Source organism: Tripterygium wilfordii, chromosome 9 (assembly GCF_013401445.1).
Source record: "Tripterygium wilfordii isolate XIE 37 chromosome 9, ASM1340144v1, whole genome shotgun sequence".
Taxonomy (NCBI): domain Eukaryota; kingdom Viridiplantae; phylum Streptophyta; class Magnoliopsida; order Celastrales; family Celastraceae; genus Tripterygium; species Tripterygium wilfordii.
This window is the reverse complement of record NC_052240.1, coordinates 2364602-2380216: the sequence shown is the minus strand read 5'-3', so window position 1 is coordinate 2380216 and position 15615 is coordinate 2364602. Positions and strand designations below refer to the sequence as shown.

The following is a 15615-nucleotide window of genomic DNA, read 5'->3' as shown; positions in this document are numbered from 1 at the left end:
AGTTTAGTCAAAGTCTAAATGCATCCATTTTTTTACTCTATATATACACCCTCTCCTTTTTTTCTTCTTTTTTTCTCTATACACCCACCGGTCCCACCATTGACCTCACCTCTTTTATATTTTCGTACAAACAAATGTAGAGTAGAACATACGAAAAAAAAGATGTAAAGAAAATGATACTAAAGACGTGTATTTATAATACTTGAAAAGGGTATATAGTAATTTAACATAAGTATAATAATAAATAACATATAATAAATACACATCATAAAAATTAAAATTAAAATAATTACAAACATACAAAGGAATTCACATCATAAAAATTATAATTCAAATTGTAATGATTATAAACATAAAAACAAAAATTCACATCATAAAAATTCAAACTAAAATAATTACAAACATACAAAAAAAACTCACATAACAAAAATTTAAACTAAAATAATTACGAATATACAAAATAATTCACGTCATACAAATTATAATTCAAATTAAACTAATTACAAACATACAAAAAATTTCATGCCATAAAATTTATAATTGATATAGTTAGAAACATACAACAAAATATTAGTACAAAATATTAAAATAAAAATTCTAATATTATTTTTTAATAGTATTATTTTTTTAATAATATTTTTTTGAACAAAATATTCAAATTTATAAAAATATAAAAGAAGTGTGGTCAATAGTGGGACCGGGAGGTGTATAGAGAAAATAAAAAGAAAATTAAAGGGGTGTATAGAGTAAAAAAGTAGATGCATTTAGATGAACCCATAAGTTTATATTTATTTATTTCATAAAAAAATAATTAAAATTGGAGGCAGTTGGATCACGTATTCCAAATTAATTATTGTGTTTTTTAAATAAAAAAGAATAAAAAATTACCAGAAAAAGAGAATAATAGTCATTGTGATTTGTGACTGAAGTAGAGACCATTTCTCGAAAGGAAACGGAATTCGGCGAACGTTAGCCGAGCCGAATCCGAATCCGATGACACGCCAACTTCCGTTGCTCCTCACGCGCTCTCCCACATCCGGCGAAGGCATCTCTATTATTCTTCCCTACCTCCTATACTTGCGCCTCATGCGTCCGGCGCGTTCGTCATCGCCGCACCGACTCGCTTCTTCTCTCTCTTTATCCTTAACAAATCACCTAATTTTCAAACCCCGATCTTAATTACAAACCGATACGCCTGAAAACCTAATCGTCCCCAGATCCATGGGTGATCTAACGGGCTCTCTGACGCCGTCGTCCGGCGCTCTCAACCTCGTCACCACTGCTTCCTCACACAACCCTCGCCCCATGCCAGTTCGCGAGGACTGCTGGAGCGAGGAGGCAACGTCTACTCTCGTTGACGCCTGGGGCCGCCGTTACCTGGAGCTTAATCGTGGCAATCTTCGCCAGAAAGACTGGCAGGATGTTGCTGATGCTGTCAACGCTCTCCATGGCCAGACCAAGAAGACTCACCGTACCGATGTCCAGTGCAAGAATCGCGTTGATACCATCAAGAAAAAGTACAAAATCGAGAAGGCTAGGGTTTCCGCTTCTAATGGAAACGTTACCTCCTCTTGGCCGTTTTATGATCGCATGGACGTGCTGATCGGATCTAGTGTTAGCGTCAAGAAGCAACCCTCTCCGTCACTCTCGCCGTCCCCGCCGGTTGCTTTGCCACTCACGTACCGGAAGAGTCCTTCCTCGGCTCCTCCAACGGCAGTGGCTCTGCCTCAGAAGAGGCCGGCGGACGATGGATATTTTAGGAGGAATTACTCAGCTATGGCTGCAGCTGCTGCTGCAGAGAGCGATGAGAGCGAAGAGGACGAGAGGGAAAGGGAGAGGGAGGAGGAGAGTGAGGAGGAAGGGGAAGGAATGAGGAAGCTAGCAAGGGCGATAGAGAGATTTGGGGAGGTGTATGAACGGGTGGAGGGTGAAAAGCTAAGGCAGATGGTGGAGTTGGAGAAGCAGAGGATGCAGTTTGCGAAAGATTTGGAGGTTCAGAGGATGACGATGTTTATGGACACCCAGGTTCAATTGGAGAAGGTCAAGCGTGGCAAGCATTCCGGCTCTGATGGTGAGAGTTCTCTCTGATTGCTTGTTGATTGTTCTTTGGATTTAAGGTCTGCAGTTGAAAGTTTTGGATGATTATCTTAGTGAATTGGTTCATTTCAGATTATGTATTGGTTAATGCTGTTAGTAAGAGGATCCTACACATGAATATAGAAGCTCTGTTGTAGCCTTGTTTTAGTTGGTTTGGAAAAACTGATGATTGCATTAAGGTTGTCATTTTGGTCTTTAGATAGTAGTTTTAGGCCTTGTTTTATGTTACTGTAAAGAAATAGCTACTCAGGCTTATCTCGATGATACCTCGTCATTAGCAGTTGTAATGCTGATAAATTGAGCCATCTCATCTGTGTTGAAGTTTTTGGGCTTGGGGTTGGATGGCTATAGTTTGAAGGATTTTATTTTGTGCTTTGCTTAACGAGGTCTGTGAAATTTTTGTTTGGCTTTGTATGACATGAATTATACCCTTGTCCTTTTTATTATATTTTAAACAATCAGGCATAAAGGTAAATACAGTTAGTCCAAGACTCCAAGTGCCTTCTGCATTGTACAACAAAAGGTTCTGGGTTTATTTCTCTGTCTTGTTTTTTCACTGTACAACATGATTGTCTATTGTTGTATGACAAAAATGTTTAGCCATCTTAGTGGCCTCACATTTGACATTGGATTGGGTTGTAGTAGAATGAGAGAACTTTCGACTCTGAGTTTAGAGAACTTAAGTGGAAGACTTGAGACATTTTTAAAGTGAAATTGAGCATGAGATGTGTCTTGGAGAGTTTCTACACTGTCAAGCACAGATGCATGCTCCACCCATGGACCTTATTTTGTGCCTAGTGAAATCTTCTCTCTTGCATGCTTTTTATGGTGTCGTTTTTTGCACAATTTCCTTTGTTTGATTCTTGGTAATTCACGCAATTTCAACACATTTAGGTTGGGAAGTTGATTATGTTTCAAGCTTTCATTGCCATTCGTTGCTAAGAAATTTCATTCTGGGAGGTTAGTATGATTTTTGGTTGATGATGTTTTACTGCACTTAGATGATGTGCTCAAATGCAATGATCATTGTTGGGCCCATATTGGATGTCCAAAAGGCAAGCCTATATGGTGTCGTTATCGGTTTTAGAAAAAATAAATAAATTATTGTACATGTTTTAATGGATATGTTTGTCAAGATGGAATTCTCCTTTTCTGTATGAGGGTGACTTTGAAAGTACCTTGTGCTAATCTTGTAAAGGCATGTGTATAGTATACTGTTTCTTTTTCACATTTAATTTCTTATTTTATGCATCACCATAGTGAATGGTTTGGAAATTGATAAGGCAAAAAGGTAAAAACTTTCGTGCACAAGGCACCCGCAGTGGGCAGAGTCGGGGACCAGCAGGATACACGCAAACTTTACCCCCACATAATTCGTCTAGCACAAAAGTGAGGGACCTGAGTTTCTCCTTCGTTTTTATAGCATCAAGGTGTAAGGGGTTGATTTGAAAAGTTTAGTCACTGTTTTTGGTGTTTCCATGATCTTTTAAAGTCGCACGCATGCTTAGCATAGGTATTACAGTCAAATTGTTTTTTTCTTTTCCTGGCAACATGTGTTGATCAAGTTGTGTCTTTATTTTGTTCAAGTAATTCTTTTACTGTGCATTTCCGATGTTGCTAATCTATTCTGTTTTTGGACTGATAAGATAACTTTAGTTGAATTTATCTGCATCTTATATGATGTATTGCCACCATGTGCCTTGCTTGTCTGTGTAATTGTCCGTAGTTTGGCAATGAAAGATGACAATTGTGAATTGTTTCCATCTATTTGTTTCTGAAGGGTGTGGTGAATGGCAAACAGAGTACTAGTAAATCCATGCTGCTTGTTTTGTAACAATCAAACAATCACTGTTGATTTTGTTTCCAGTATTGAAAGGGAGTTATGCTACATCTAATCATTTTATGTTTCTTTTGTTGCAGACATATATAGCTAGCCATCTGGGAGAAAGGTGATAGTAATTCTTCATTGGAAACATTTCTAGGTTTTAATTTTGTATTTATTATCCTTAGTCCCTGCAAAATACATAAAGTTCCCTGGCTATAAGAGAAAATCAGCAGTGACGGATATCCCTGGTACCTTTTTGTTTTTTTATGAACTTATAGCTATATCTTAAACCAGCAAACGCACTCGACCAATACAATGTATGGCTTAATTATTTTGATTTTAGATGTAATGCAGATTGAAGGGGGGGCTTTGTTCTTCCTAGTGTAAAATCTCTTGCATTGCACAGGACTAGGTCTGTGTAGAATTATTACATGATGCTTAATATAATTGTTGAATGTTTCTATGCTTAAATTCATGTCACTAATTTGACTCAGGAAGGAATCTTTTAACTGACAGAAGAAGTAAATAATTCAAGTTGAATGATGGAATGTGATTTGTGGATCCTAAAGAGATTATACTTGTAGGTTTTGGTTACTTAGAGCTATGAGTTTCTTTATTGCATTACTTTTTTCTTTAATGACATGATATTAGATCTTTGTGTTATTATACGTCAAGTGAATTTTAATTAAATGTCCATCTTTTTATTGTTTCGTCATTGACTCGTGGCCTGCCACCTTGACATCCCATTATTGAACCTGGTTCAGTGTGATTTGTGAATCGTTAGTGATCCGTGGCCCAATAGACAAAGAGCATGGGCTGGTGTGATGAGGCCCAAAACTCCCATTAAATTACTTTAAAGGGTAACTTTAGTCACACCTCGGTTTTTTCTAAGGACACCCCAATCTAAGTTGACCATCCTTTGTAAAAATCAGTTGACGGGGCATCTTTAGAAAACATCGGGGTGTGACTAAGGCTACCCTACTTTAAAACCTATTTACTCTTTGAATTGGACATCTTGAAGTGACGGCCCAGAGTCCAATCATTTAAGTGGGCTGGCTGTAAAAACTCTATGCCAAATAAGTAGCCTTTGAACTGGACATCTTGAAGTGACTGCCCAGACCATTATAAACCCGGTCCATTTTTTATCGTAAAAGTAATCCGTGGCCCCCAATCCAATCCCATCGACATGATCCAATATCTAAAGAGCGTGGGGTGGCCGAGGCCCAAAACTTGGCCCAGCTAGTTTTAGTCTTTTAGAAGAACTGGCCTGCTTATATGGCCGAGGCCCAAAACTTGGCCCACCATTCAATGCATGATTGCATTGTATTTGAGAACACCACACCCCATCATTCAATGGTGCAAATTTGGTGAAATTGTTGGAATAATTCCAGCCAATCTTTTTCCATGCTTTTGGTAAACATTGATTTCGTCTTCTCTTGCTAGGGGCAATATAGGAAATCAATTATTCAATTCCTACATAATTATATTTTTTCCACTGTATTAATTAAACTATCTTAACTAAAATAAATTGAAGCCTAATTTCTGGATTTGGGGGCTCCGCAATTCCCTAGAGTCTACAATTCATATCCAATGGTGAAGGAAAAATCATACAAATTTTAAAAATGAAAAAACAAAAATATGATATGATATGGCACACCTCTCAAGCAATGAGATTTCAATTGTATACTGTACAATTTGAAACTAATTACGGAGCCCCCTAATCCCTAATTTCCTACATTTACATGTTAAGCAATATCTTGGTTTGACCCAAAGCGGAAAACGTTGACCAAGACCGAAAAATATATAAACCAAATATACTGGAAGATTAGCAACTTTACAACGTCAACAATGTGTGTCCCCATTAGTAGGAAAATGTGCTAATGGAATTTGCTGCCTATTATTCAATTTATTCTTTGTTCATGAGCCTTGTTTGATGGTGAGGATTTCTAATGCTTGATTCCTTCTCCCCTATGTTTTTGGTGATTGGTCTTATTTCAGATATGTGCGAGGAATTTTGACAGTGTAATATATGACTAATATGGATTGTGTGACTGGCTGTGAAGTTAAATTAAGCTTATTTACTACTTCTGATAGCATTGCTGCAGATGATTCTCTGCAGCTAATGTGTGCTTTATCATTTGTTGTTGTGTCATCTATCCCAGTCATTCAACCTGAGACGCACGGTTCCAGCAAAGCCAACTGCTGCATCAGTTCCCACGGAAAATGTCAAAATCACTGCAATTTTGGAGAAAGCAAATGCAATTCGACTGGTCTCCATTTTTCTCCCTTCTTCTTCCCCCATTCTCCCCTCCGTCTCCCTCCTCCCCTCTTGGTCGTGTAGTTGTTCTGTTTATTCACTTTTGGCATGGATGAGACTACCAAATGCACTGACTGGTAAGAGTGGCAGGCTGTTGGCAGTGACAACGGAGACGATGATACTTGGAGTGATACTTGATCTTTTTGTACTTGGATTATACAAGTTATTGTAAGCTGATCCTCACATAGTTATGAGTTTGTGAAGTTGGTTTAAGGTATGTATTATATTTATGTAAATAGTCTCGATCTCTTTGTAATTAGTTTTTAGGCCTTAATTACCCTGTATCTTAATTGTGATTAGTTGCATTCAATTCCGAAATAGGTAGAATTTGTTCTAAGCATAGATAATGTAGGTCAAACCACGATTTACTTTCTTCTACAAGGCAGGTTTTATACATGATTGAAGTTCCCTTGGTTTCGATTTTCAACTTGTTGTATTGAGTTTTCTTGAAACATGAGATGGGACCTAAAACATGCTCTCTATTTCATATGCTAGAGTGAGAAACTTAAAGCAGCCTAAACATATCAGCAGCTTGAAGAAGTCAACACAGGTCAGTAGGCCACCCTACTCAATAATTTCTCTTCATATATCCTTATTTTTTACTGAATCAAAAAAAATAAAAATGGCTTATGTAAAATAATTTGGCATTAATAATCTCTGGGCCTGTTTTTTGAGAACCCCAACCCAAAGCCCAGTAGGCGAAGCATTGATCCATGCACAATATTGGGCCTATGAAGTTTTGGTCGAACAAGACTTTCTACACAGATTTCTGCTCCGTTGCCTTTCTGTAAATGTACAGGAATATGAATCTCATTGACTCTCTTCCCCTCTAGATCATACCATAACACGGTACCATCTGTATCTTTCATCAGCACTTGATGATCACCTCCCTTGGAATAGAAGATTGGACAGCTTAGATGTCCAAATCCTTCTGCTACTGTAGCCGAAAACAGTTTAGTCCACGAGTTTTTGTCCATGTCGTAATTTTCCAAAACCCACAAATTCATACTGGAGAGATCTCTAGAATAGCCAACCGCGAAAAGAGATCCTCCCAAGATGACTAGCTTTGGTGCGCAGTTATATACTGATAGCTCATCAGGCAGAGGCAAAACATAAAACTCCTCAGTCTCCACTGCAAAAGCTACAATCTTGTACGGTAGTGATCCCAAAGGACCCAAACCCAACCAATGGAGGTTACCAGCAAAATAAGTTCCCTTCAGACTAATTAAACTCAGTCCGTCGCCTTCCAGGGGAGTACTCATTTTCCACATACCATTTTTCAAGCTATAAATCTCTGTGTCATGTCTTGCAAGATTCTCTCCGGTTACTAGCTTTGTGATCTTCACTAACTTGTAATCATCGTCGATGGAGTTGTATCCGAATCCATATACGGTGGAGTCATATGTTTTGTAATCCTCATAGAGGAAGTGATCTCCCAATAATGCTTCTTCGAAAGAATCGGGAAGTCCCCCGTTTTGAAAATCATCATTATTGAGAGCATAAAATTCATGAGTGAATAAATCGTCATTATTGAGTGCATAAAATTCATGAGTGAATAAATCGTCATTGAGTGCATAATATTCATGAGTAAATGCAGAACTGTATCGAAATTCATTCAAATACAGAGGCAGAGGCGGAGGCTGATTGGGTATCACTTGATGCTCTCTGGTAGCGATGTTCCACACAATAATTTGATTCTCCCGATTTAGTAAAGATAGCAGACCATTGAGACAACCAATGACTCTCACAATACCACTTAATGGGCAAGTGATCTTTTCAAAAGCAGAGTAGATTGATGTTGTTTCTTTGACTTGAAGTATAATGATGTCATTGCTGCTTGTGGTGTGAGTTCTATCTATAAGAATCAGCGTGTGATTGTTACCTGTTTCTTCAGATTGCTTGAGATGTGCAGCGATGAATTGCGGGTCTTCAATTAGAGAAGCGATTGGTTTTGCTATGCTTTTGAAGCGCACAAGAGCCTTGACCGGTAGTCTACAAAATATGTCATTGATCAATTCAGGAGGGAGCATGATTTGCTGTTATTGGTGAGATTAATGTTTTGGCGTAGAATGACTTCAGGTTATTGGTGAGATCAACGTTTTGGCGTAGAATGACTTCAGTCAGTTTGTTTATTTATATATGCGTGTGGTTTCCTAGTTCATAATAGAACAGGAAATCTAGATAATTTAGAACTCAGTTATTCAGGATTATAAGAGAATAGGAAATCTAGATGATTTAGAACTCACTTATTCATCAATTATCCAGAATTCTAGATGATTTAGAACTCAGTTAGGGTCGGGGCAATATTGGTGCACCGGACTTGCGCCCAAGCTCCAATTGCTAGAAGCCTAGAACTAGAAGGAGTTTATTTGGGCTCTGTGTTTGGGCCGGATGGCTATCCTACGGGCTAGGCAGCCTAGGCTGGTTTGGATTCTTGGTGGCCTCTCAATTCACTGCACCAAGTCTTAGCCTTAATAGCACAAAAGCGGCACTCCTGCAAGCATAACCAAAACCTTTGCTAAAAAGTGAGGTAACCCTGTGCGATGACTATTCTGCACAACTTTTTACATTTACAGAGTACCTATAATCTCGCTTGCTACAAACATTCAAAAATTAATAAGCAACCAAGAGACAAAAAAAACAAGCATGGTATATTTCTTGTTGTCTACTATATTTACAGAATTGAGCAACACTAAAAAAAATATGTATGTCCACACCTAAAGGAACAGAGTTTGATCGAACAGGGCAAGTAGCTAGCATAGTGAATGTAAACAACTACTTGTAGTTAACGGTGATCATGATCAGCAATCAATTTCCTCTAGAAAAAATTTGATGATGGCCTTCCAGAATAACCAAGCAATATGACTACTACAATAGAGTTCCCTCTGAAAAAAAGCAACTGATGATTGCCTTCCAGAATAACCAAGCAATATGAGTTGTAACAGAGTTCCCTCTGAAAAAAAAGTAACTGATGATGGCCTCCAGAATAACTAAGCAATATGACTGCAACAAAGTGGTGTTGTGGAAAGATTTTGATGCCTGCTGCTCTGAAGAAAATGCCACTCTCAAATAGGAAGCTGAGGATTGAATAATGTGGGTGTGGCAACTTCAATAGAAAATGAGTCTCTAGGATAAGCATATAACTAGTTTTTGTAAAAGTAAGGTAATTTTTTGAAGGGCTTTTGGAAATTAGAAACTTTCGAGCCAGGTTTTCTCATTGTTTCATGGAGCACCTCCTTCTTGGTGGTTGACATTGTTTCCTGGAACTCCTTCTCCTCCATTGTGGTTGTCATTTCCTTGGACAGTACTGAAACAATGATATTTTATTTTCTTATATCATCAACAAAAAAATATTGATGGAAACAGTATCAAGAAACAACAAAATGATAAATATTAAGACTAAAAAAGATTCAAGAGAGAGAGAGCGAATTTCTTACCCCGCTTCAAGAACCCATTTCATTGTGATAAAATCCAAATGCATTCTTCTAACTCCACCAGCCGTAGGTCCAAGAAACACCCACCTACCATCTATCCAGTCACAATGAATCCTTGTTTGCGTGTGAGACATAGGAAACGCTCCGCCACCGATATCCCTCTGGACATCATGCATTAAAACGCCATCTGCATCGTCAAATGAGGTGCGAACACTTGCTACCCACCAAGTACCATTAATTCTCACATCAGCCTTTGCTTGTGGAAATCTTTCACGAATTCGGTGAAACAGTATCGGTGGTGGTTGTGGCCTCACATTGTCCTCTCCCACCTCTTCAGTAACTCCATCGGCATACTGCACTACATACCGATTTAGTGCTGTCGCTCGCACAAGCATCGCCGGACGATAGGGTCTCAAAGGGTTATGGAAAATTTCAACCGGTTCAGGATATCTGAACTGCATCTTTCAAATCTTGATGTTAATCTTGACCCAGCTAGAAGGAGATGAAATTGCAGATACAGAGAAGAGAATAGGAGGGAAAACAAGTTTCGTAAGAAGAACAGGTAGGTAATACAGTTATATATAACTAACTACTAAGTCCGGTTTAATTAATAGCCAATCACAATTAGTCTTGCTGCCACGTCAGCAACTAATTCTGTTAAACAGACTTAACAGAGTGAATTGTTTCATTTCATTCGAACTTAACTCTCCGTTACGGAAATGGGTAACATAACACCCAATATCGGATGTTGAAATTGACGGAAACGAAGATGAAGAAGACAACCTGGAATCCAATTTGATTTCTCGAGGACTATCGAATACCCTGTTCGATGAAGCGTCATCATCGTCGCTTCATTGACAAAGATGAGAGAGCTTCCAACGAAAAGAGACTAAAAAGCAGTTAGCCTCTCTTTCGCCAAAGAATTCAGCAATAGTACAAGCATGCAAATGCAGACTAAATCCATGACACTTGAATGGCCTCCTGGGTCACCTTGGAGTTTGCGTTATCTTTTGACAATCTTTTCAAGCAAGTCCTGTGCAGTTTTGAAGTGCTTGATACTCTGTGAGAATGTGAACCATGCATGGTCCGTATGGATTGCAAAGGGTGCTTGTAATTGGGTATGTGAAGTTAAATTAAGCTTATTTACTACTTCTGATCGCATTGCTGCAGATAATTCTTTGGAGCTAATGTGTGCTTTATCATTTGTTGTTGTGTTATCTATCCCAGTCATTCAACCTGAGAGGCACGGTTCCAGCAAAGCCAACTGCTGCATCAGTTCCCACGGAAAATGTCAAAATCACTGCAATTTTGGAGAAAGCAAATGCAATTCGACAGGTCTCCATTTTTCTCCCTTCTTCATCCCCCATTCTCCCCTCCGTCTCCCTCCTCCCCTCTTCGTCGTGTAGTTGTTCTGTCTATTCACTTTTGGCATGAATGAGACTACCAAATGCACTGACTGGTAATAGTGACAGGCTGTTGGCAGTGACAACAGAGACGATGATACTTGGAGTGATACTTGATCTTTTTGTACTTGGATTATACAAGTTATTGTAAGCTGATCCTCACATAGTTATGAGTTTGTGAAGTTTGTTTAAGGTATGTATTATATTTATGTAAATAGTCTCGATCTCTTTATAATTAGTTTTTAGGCCTTAATTCCCCTGTATCTTAATTGCGATTCGTTTCATTCAATTCCGAAATAGGTAGAATTTGTTCTAAGCATAGATACTGTAGGTCAAACCGCGATTTACTTTCTTATACAAGGCAGGTTTTTGTACATGATGGAAGTTCCCTTAGTTCCGATTTTCAACTTGTTGTATTGAGTTTTCTGAAACATGGGATGGGACCTAAAACATGCTTTCTCTTTCATACGCTAGAGTGAGAAACTTAAAGCAGCCTAAACATATCAGCAGCTTGAAGAGGTCAACACAGGTCAGTAGGCCACCCTACTCAATAATTTCTCTTCTAAAATAATTAAACCCCAACCCAAAGCCCAGTAGGCGAATCATAGATCCATGCATAATATTAGGCCTATGAAGTTTTGGTTGGACAAGACTTTCTACACAGATTTCTACTCCGTTGCCTTTCTGTAAATGTACAGGAATATGAATCTTATTGGCTTTCCACCCCACTGGATCATACCATATCACATTACCATCTGTATCTTTCATCAGCACTTGATGATCACCTCCCATGGAATAGAAGATTGGACAGCTTAGATGTCCAAATCCTTCTTCTTCTATTGTGTCCAAATCATGATAATTTTCCTCCCAAGATGCCTAGCTTTGGTGTACCAGGAACGCAGTTATAGACAGATAGCTCACCAGGCAGAGGCAAAACGTAAAACTCCTCAGTGTCCACTGCAAAAGCTACAATCTTGTACGCAAGTGATCCCAAACCCAACCAATGGAGGTTACCAGCAAAATAAGTTCCCTTCAGACTTATTAAACTCAGTCTGTCGCCTTCCAGGGGAGTACTCATTTTCCACATACCATTTTTCAAGCTGTAAATCTCTGTGTCATGTCTTGCAAGAGTCTCTCCGGTTACAAGCTTTGTGATCTTCACTAACTTGTAATCATCGTCGATGGAGTTGTATCCGAATCCATATACGGTGGAGTCATATGTTTTGTAATCCTCATAGAGGAAGTGATATCCCAATAATGCTTCTTCAAAAGAATCGGGAAGTCCCCGTTTTGAAAATCATCATGATTGAGTGCATAATCATATTCATGAGTGAATGCAGGACTGTATTGAAATGAATCCAAACACACAGGCGGAGGCTTATTGGGTATCAGTTGATGCTCTCTGGTAGCGATGTTCCACACAATAATTTGATTCTCCCGATTTAGTAAAGATAGCAGACCATTGAGACAACCAAGCACTCTCACAATACCACTTAATGGGCAAGTGATCTTTTCAAAAGCAGACTAGATTGATGTTGTTTCTTTGAATTGAAGTATAATGATATCATTGCTGCTTGTGGTGTGAGTTCTATCTATAAGAATCAGCATGTGATTGTTACCTGTTTCTTCAGATTGCTTGAGATGTGTAGCGATGAATTGCGAGTCTTCAATTAGAGAAGCGATTGGTTTTAATATGCTTTTGAAGCGCACAAGAGCCTTGACGGGTAGTCTGCAAAATATGTCATTGATCAATTCAGGGAGCATGATTTGCTGTAATTGGTGAGATTAATGTTTTGGCGTAGAATGACTTCAGTTTGTTTATACATGCGTATGTGGTTTCCTAATCCATAACAGAATAGGAAGTCTGGATGACTTCAGTTTGTTTGTTTATATCCAGAAATCTAGATGATTTAGAACTCAGTTGGGGTCAATTGCTCTAGTTGGGCCAGGTGAATGGCTAGAAGGAGTTTATTTTGGCCGCTTGACGAATATTGGTTTGAGTTTACATTTGGGCTTGTGCATTGTTCTGCTGGACTGGTGGCTTATTGGACTATCAACCGCGATGAGTCCTGGTTTGTTTACTATAGGCCTTTTGTCTGATGAGCATAAATGTCTAATATAACCTGATTATAATGGTTGTGGGTTTTTCATCTTTGCGTTAGGGTCCTGATAGGGGTGTACTACTGGTTTGTAAACCCGGACCGGCCCAAAATATATTTAGTCGGTCCGGGTCAAACCTGACTCAAATGTCTCATAACCCGTAAGTCTTAAGTATGGAATAACTTTGTGCCACAACCCACATGATTTCTCTCTCCATGGTATGGGCTATTGAAGAGTAGAAGGCCTTCGTTTGGTTTCAATTGGGTTGGACCAGAGATTGGCTCTAGGCTTCCGCAGGGCTTTTTCTGTGGGCTGGGCTCTGGCATCATGTAATGCTAATGGGCTTACACATATTGGGTTGGACTTTTGTGAGCTGTGGGTGTGGCTGGGACGGGCTGGATGAGTTGGAGTTTAGGATGGGAAGATGGTTCATGTCACTAACGTTAGAGATGACGCAACTCGCAAGGCATTGCATTAGAGCTTCGGAATTCCTTCTTGTCTACTATTAACATAATTCAAAAGTATAGAGCAACTGAGCAACACCACACTACAGTTTAATGAACTAAAAAAAAAAAGTATTATTACAAACTTCAAGAGTATTAGAGTAACTGAGCAACACCACACTACAGTTTAATGACCTAAAAAAAATATGGATTTACCGAATTCAAAAGCAGTTGGGCAACATCATATTACGGTTTCATGAAGTAAAAAAAATGATGTATTTACAGAATTCAAAAGCAACTGGGCAACACCATACTACGGTTTCATGAACTGAAAAAATGATGTATTTACAGAATTCGAAAGTATAGAGCAACTGAGCAACACCACACTACAGGAACACATTTTGGAAACACGGTTCTTCTCATTCATGGAACTCCTCCTCCATGATTGTCATTGTCATCGTTTCCTCCATGATTGTCATTGCGATTGTCATTGTTTCCTTGGACAGGACTGAAAGTAGAAATGACAGTTAATTTATGATAATAAAATAGGCCTCCAGATCGAACAATGCATCTCTAAACAGCAAATTAAGAACTACCCAACAAATATCTTGATGGAAACAATAATATTGAAGAGTTTTTCACCTTAAAAAGTGCAATTTTTTTTTTATATCATCAAGAACAAAAAGATTGATGGAAACAGTATCAATGAACAACAAAATATAAACTGAAAGTAGATTTATTTGCCAAGAAAATGATAAAATATTAAGACTAAAAAAGATTCAAGAGAGAACGAATTTCTTACCCAGTTTCAAGAACCCAGTCAGATGTGACAAAATCCAAACGGAATATTCTAACTCCACCAGCCGCAGGTCCATGAAACACCCACCTACTATCTATCCAGTCGAAATGAATTCTTGTTCTCCTGTGAGAAACAAGACCCCATTGGCCATCTCCAGCCATCCGGATATGATTCGTTAAAACCCCATTTCGACGTCGAAAACTGCTGTGAACCCTTGCTACCCACCAAGTACCATTGATTATTACTTCAGCATATGCTTGCGGATAACTTCGATGGATTTCTTGAAACAGATGTTGTGGTGGTCGTGGCCTCACATTGGCCTCTCCCACCTCTTCGGTATCTCCACCGGCATACTCCACTACATACCGATCTAGTGCCGTCGCTCGCACAAGCATCGCCGGACGATAGGGTCCCCAACGTCGGTTTTGGAAAGTTTCAACCGGTTCAGGAAATCTGAACTGCATCTTTCAAATCTGGAGAAGGAGATGGAATTGCAGATACAGAGAAGAGAATAGGAGGGAAAACAAACTTCAATTCATTTCGTAAGAAGAACAGATACCAAATACAGTTATATATAACTAACTACTAAGTCGGTTTAAGTAATAGCCAATCAGTCTTGCTGCCACGTCAGCAACTAATTCTGTTAAACAGACTTAACAGAAATGGGTACCATAACACTCAAAGTGAAGTTTCAGTACTGTTGAATCGTCGGCTCAGTAATCTCGTTCTCATGAATAATGAAAATCACGCCAACCAGGAGGAGATTAGATTTCTGTTGTGAGATATGGCCGAGAGGAGGATCGGAAGAGATGCAACTTTGCCAACAAAGCAAAATAGCAAATTAAATTGGCGTGCATGCGGCCGGAGATCAAACTATATTCAATGTAGTCTGCAAAATATGTCATTGATCAATTTCAGGGTGCATGATTTGTTGTTATTGGTGAGATTAATGTCTTGGCGTACAATGACTTCAGTTTGTTGTAATGACAGGTGTCTGTGAATTGGAGCTGACACTCTCTGTGCGGGTGCGATGCGATCCCATATCTATTATGTTTGACCCAAAACGCAAAAAGTTGACCAAAACCGGAAAAAAGAATTTAAAAAGTCAGTGTCAACGTGTCATGGCTACCACGTCCTCTCCTCGCCTGGCTAAACGTGGGACCCCTCACAAGGGGCACTACCGTTGTTTTGATGAAA

The 15615-nt window shown here is 38.9% G+C and overlaps 2 protein-coding genes across 3 annotated transcripts; one reads left to right on the top strand and one right to left on the bottom strand.

The window, feature by feature from the left end:
• The first annotated feature begins 938 nt into the window (after positions 1–938).
• On the top strand, positions 939–4393 carry LOC120006202 (trihelix transcription factor ASIL2-like). Of its 2 annotated transcripts, XM_038856147.1 has the most exons (3): positions 939–2071; positions 2992–3057; positions 4018–4393. In XM_038856147.1, exons 1-3 carry the CDS (start codon positions 1222–1224, stop codon positions 4029–4031), a joined length of 930 nt encoding a protein of 309 aa, XP_038712075.1. In that variant the 5' UTR covers positions 939–1221; the 3' UTR covers positions 4032–4393. The 2 variants fall into 2 exon arrangements, with proteins under 2 accessions (XP_038712075.1, XP_038712076.1); XM_038856148.1 differs by lacking the exon at positions 2992–3057 and having other exon boundaries at positions 944–2071.
• A 2493-nt stretch (positions 4394–6886) lies between these two features.
• Positions 6887–8269, bottom strand: LOC120005898 (F-box protein CPR1-like). The gene has a single exon (XM_038855787.1). The coding sequence runs from the start codon at positions 8267–8269 to the stop codon at positions 6887–6889; it is 1383 nt and encodes a 460-aa protein (XP_038711715.1).
• Positions 8270–15615: the final 7346 nt, after the last annotated feature.

Coding starts and splice junctions, on each gene's coding strand:
- LOC120005898 (XM_038855787.1), bottom strand. CDS start 8,269: ATGCTCCCTCCTGAATTGATCAATGACATATTTTGTAGACTACCGGTC.
- LOC120006202 (XM_038856147.1), top strand. CDS start 1,222: ATGGGTGATCTAACGGGCTCTCTGACGCCGTCGTCCGGCGCTCTCAAC. Junction 2,072..2,991: donor CAAGCATTCCGGCTCTGATG/GTGAGAGTTCTC, acceptor CAACACATTTAG/GTTGGGAAGTTGATTATGTT.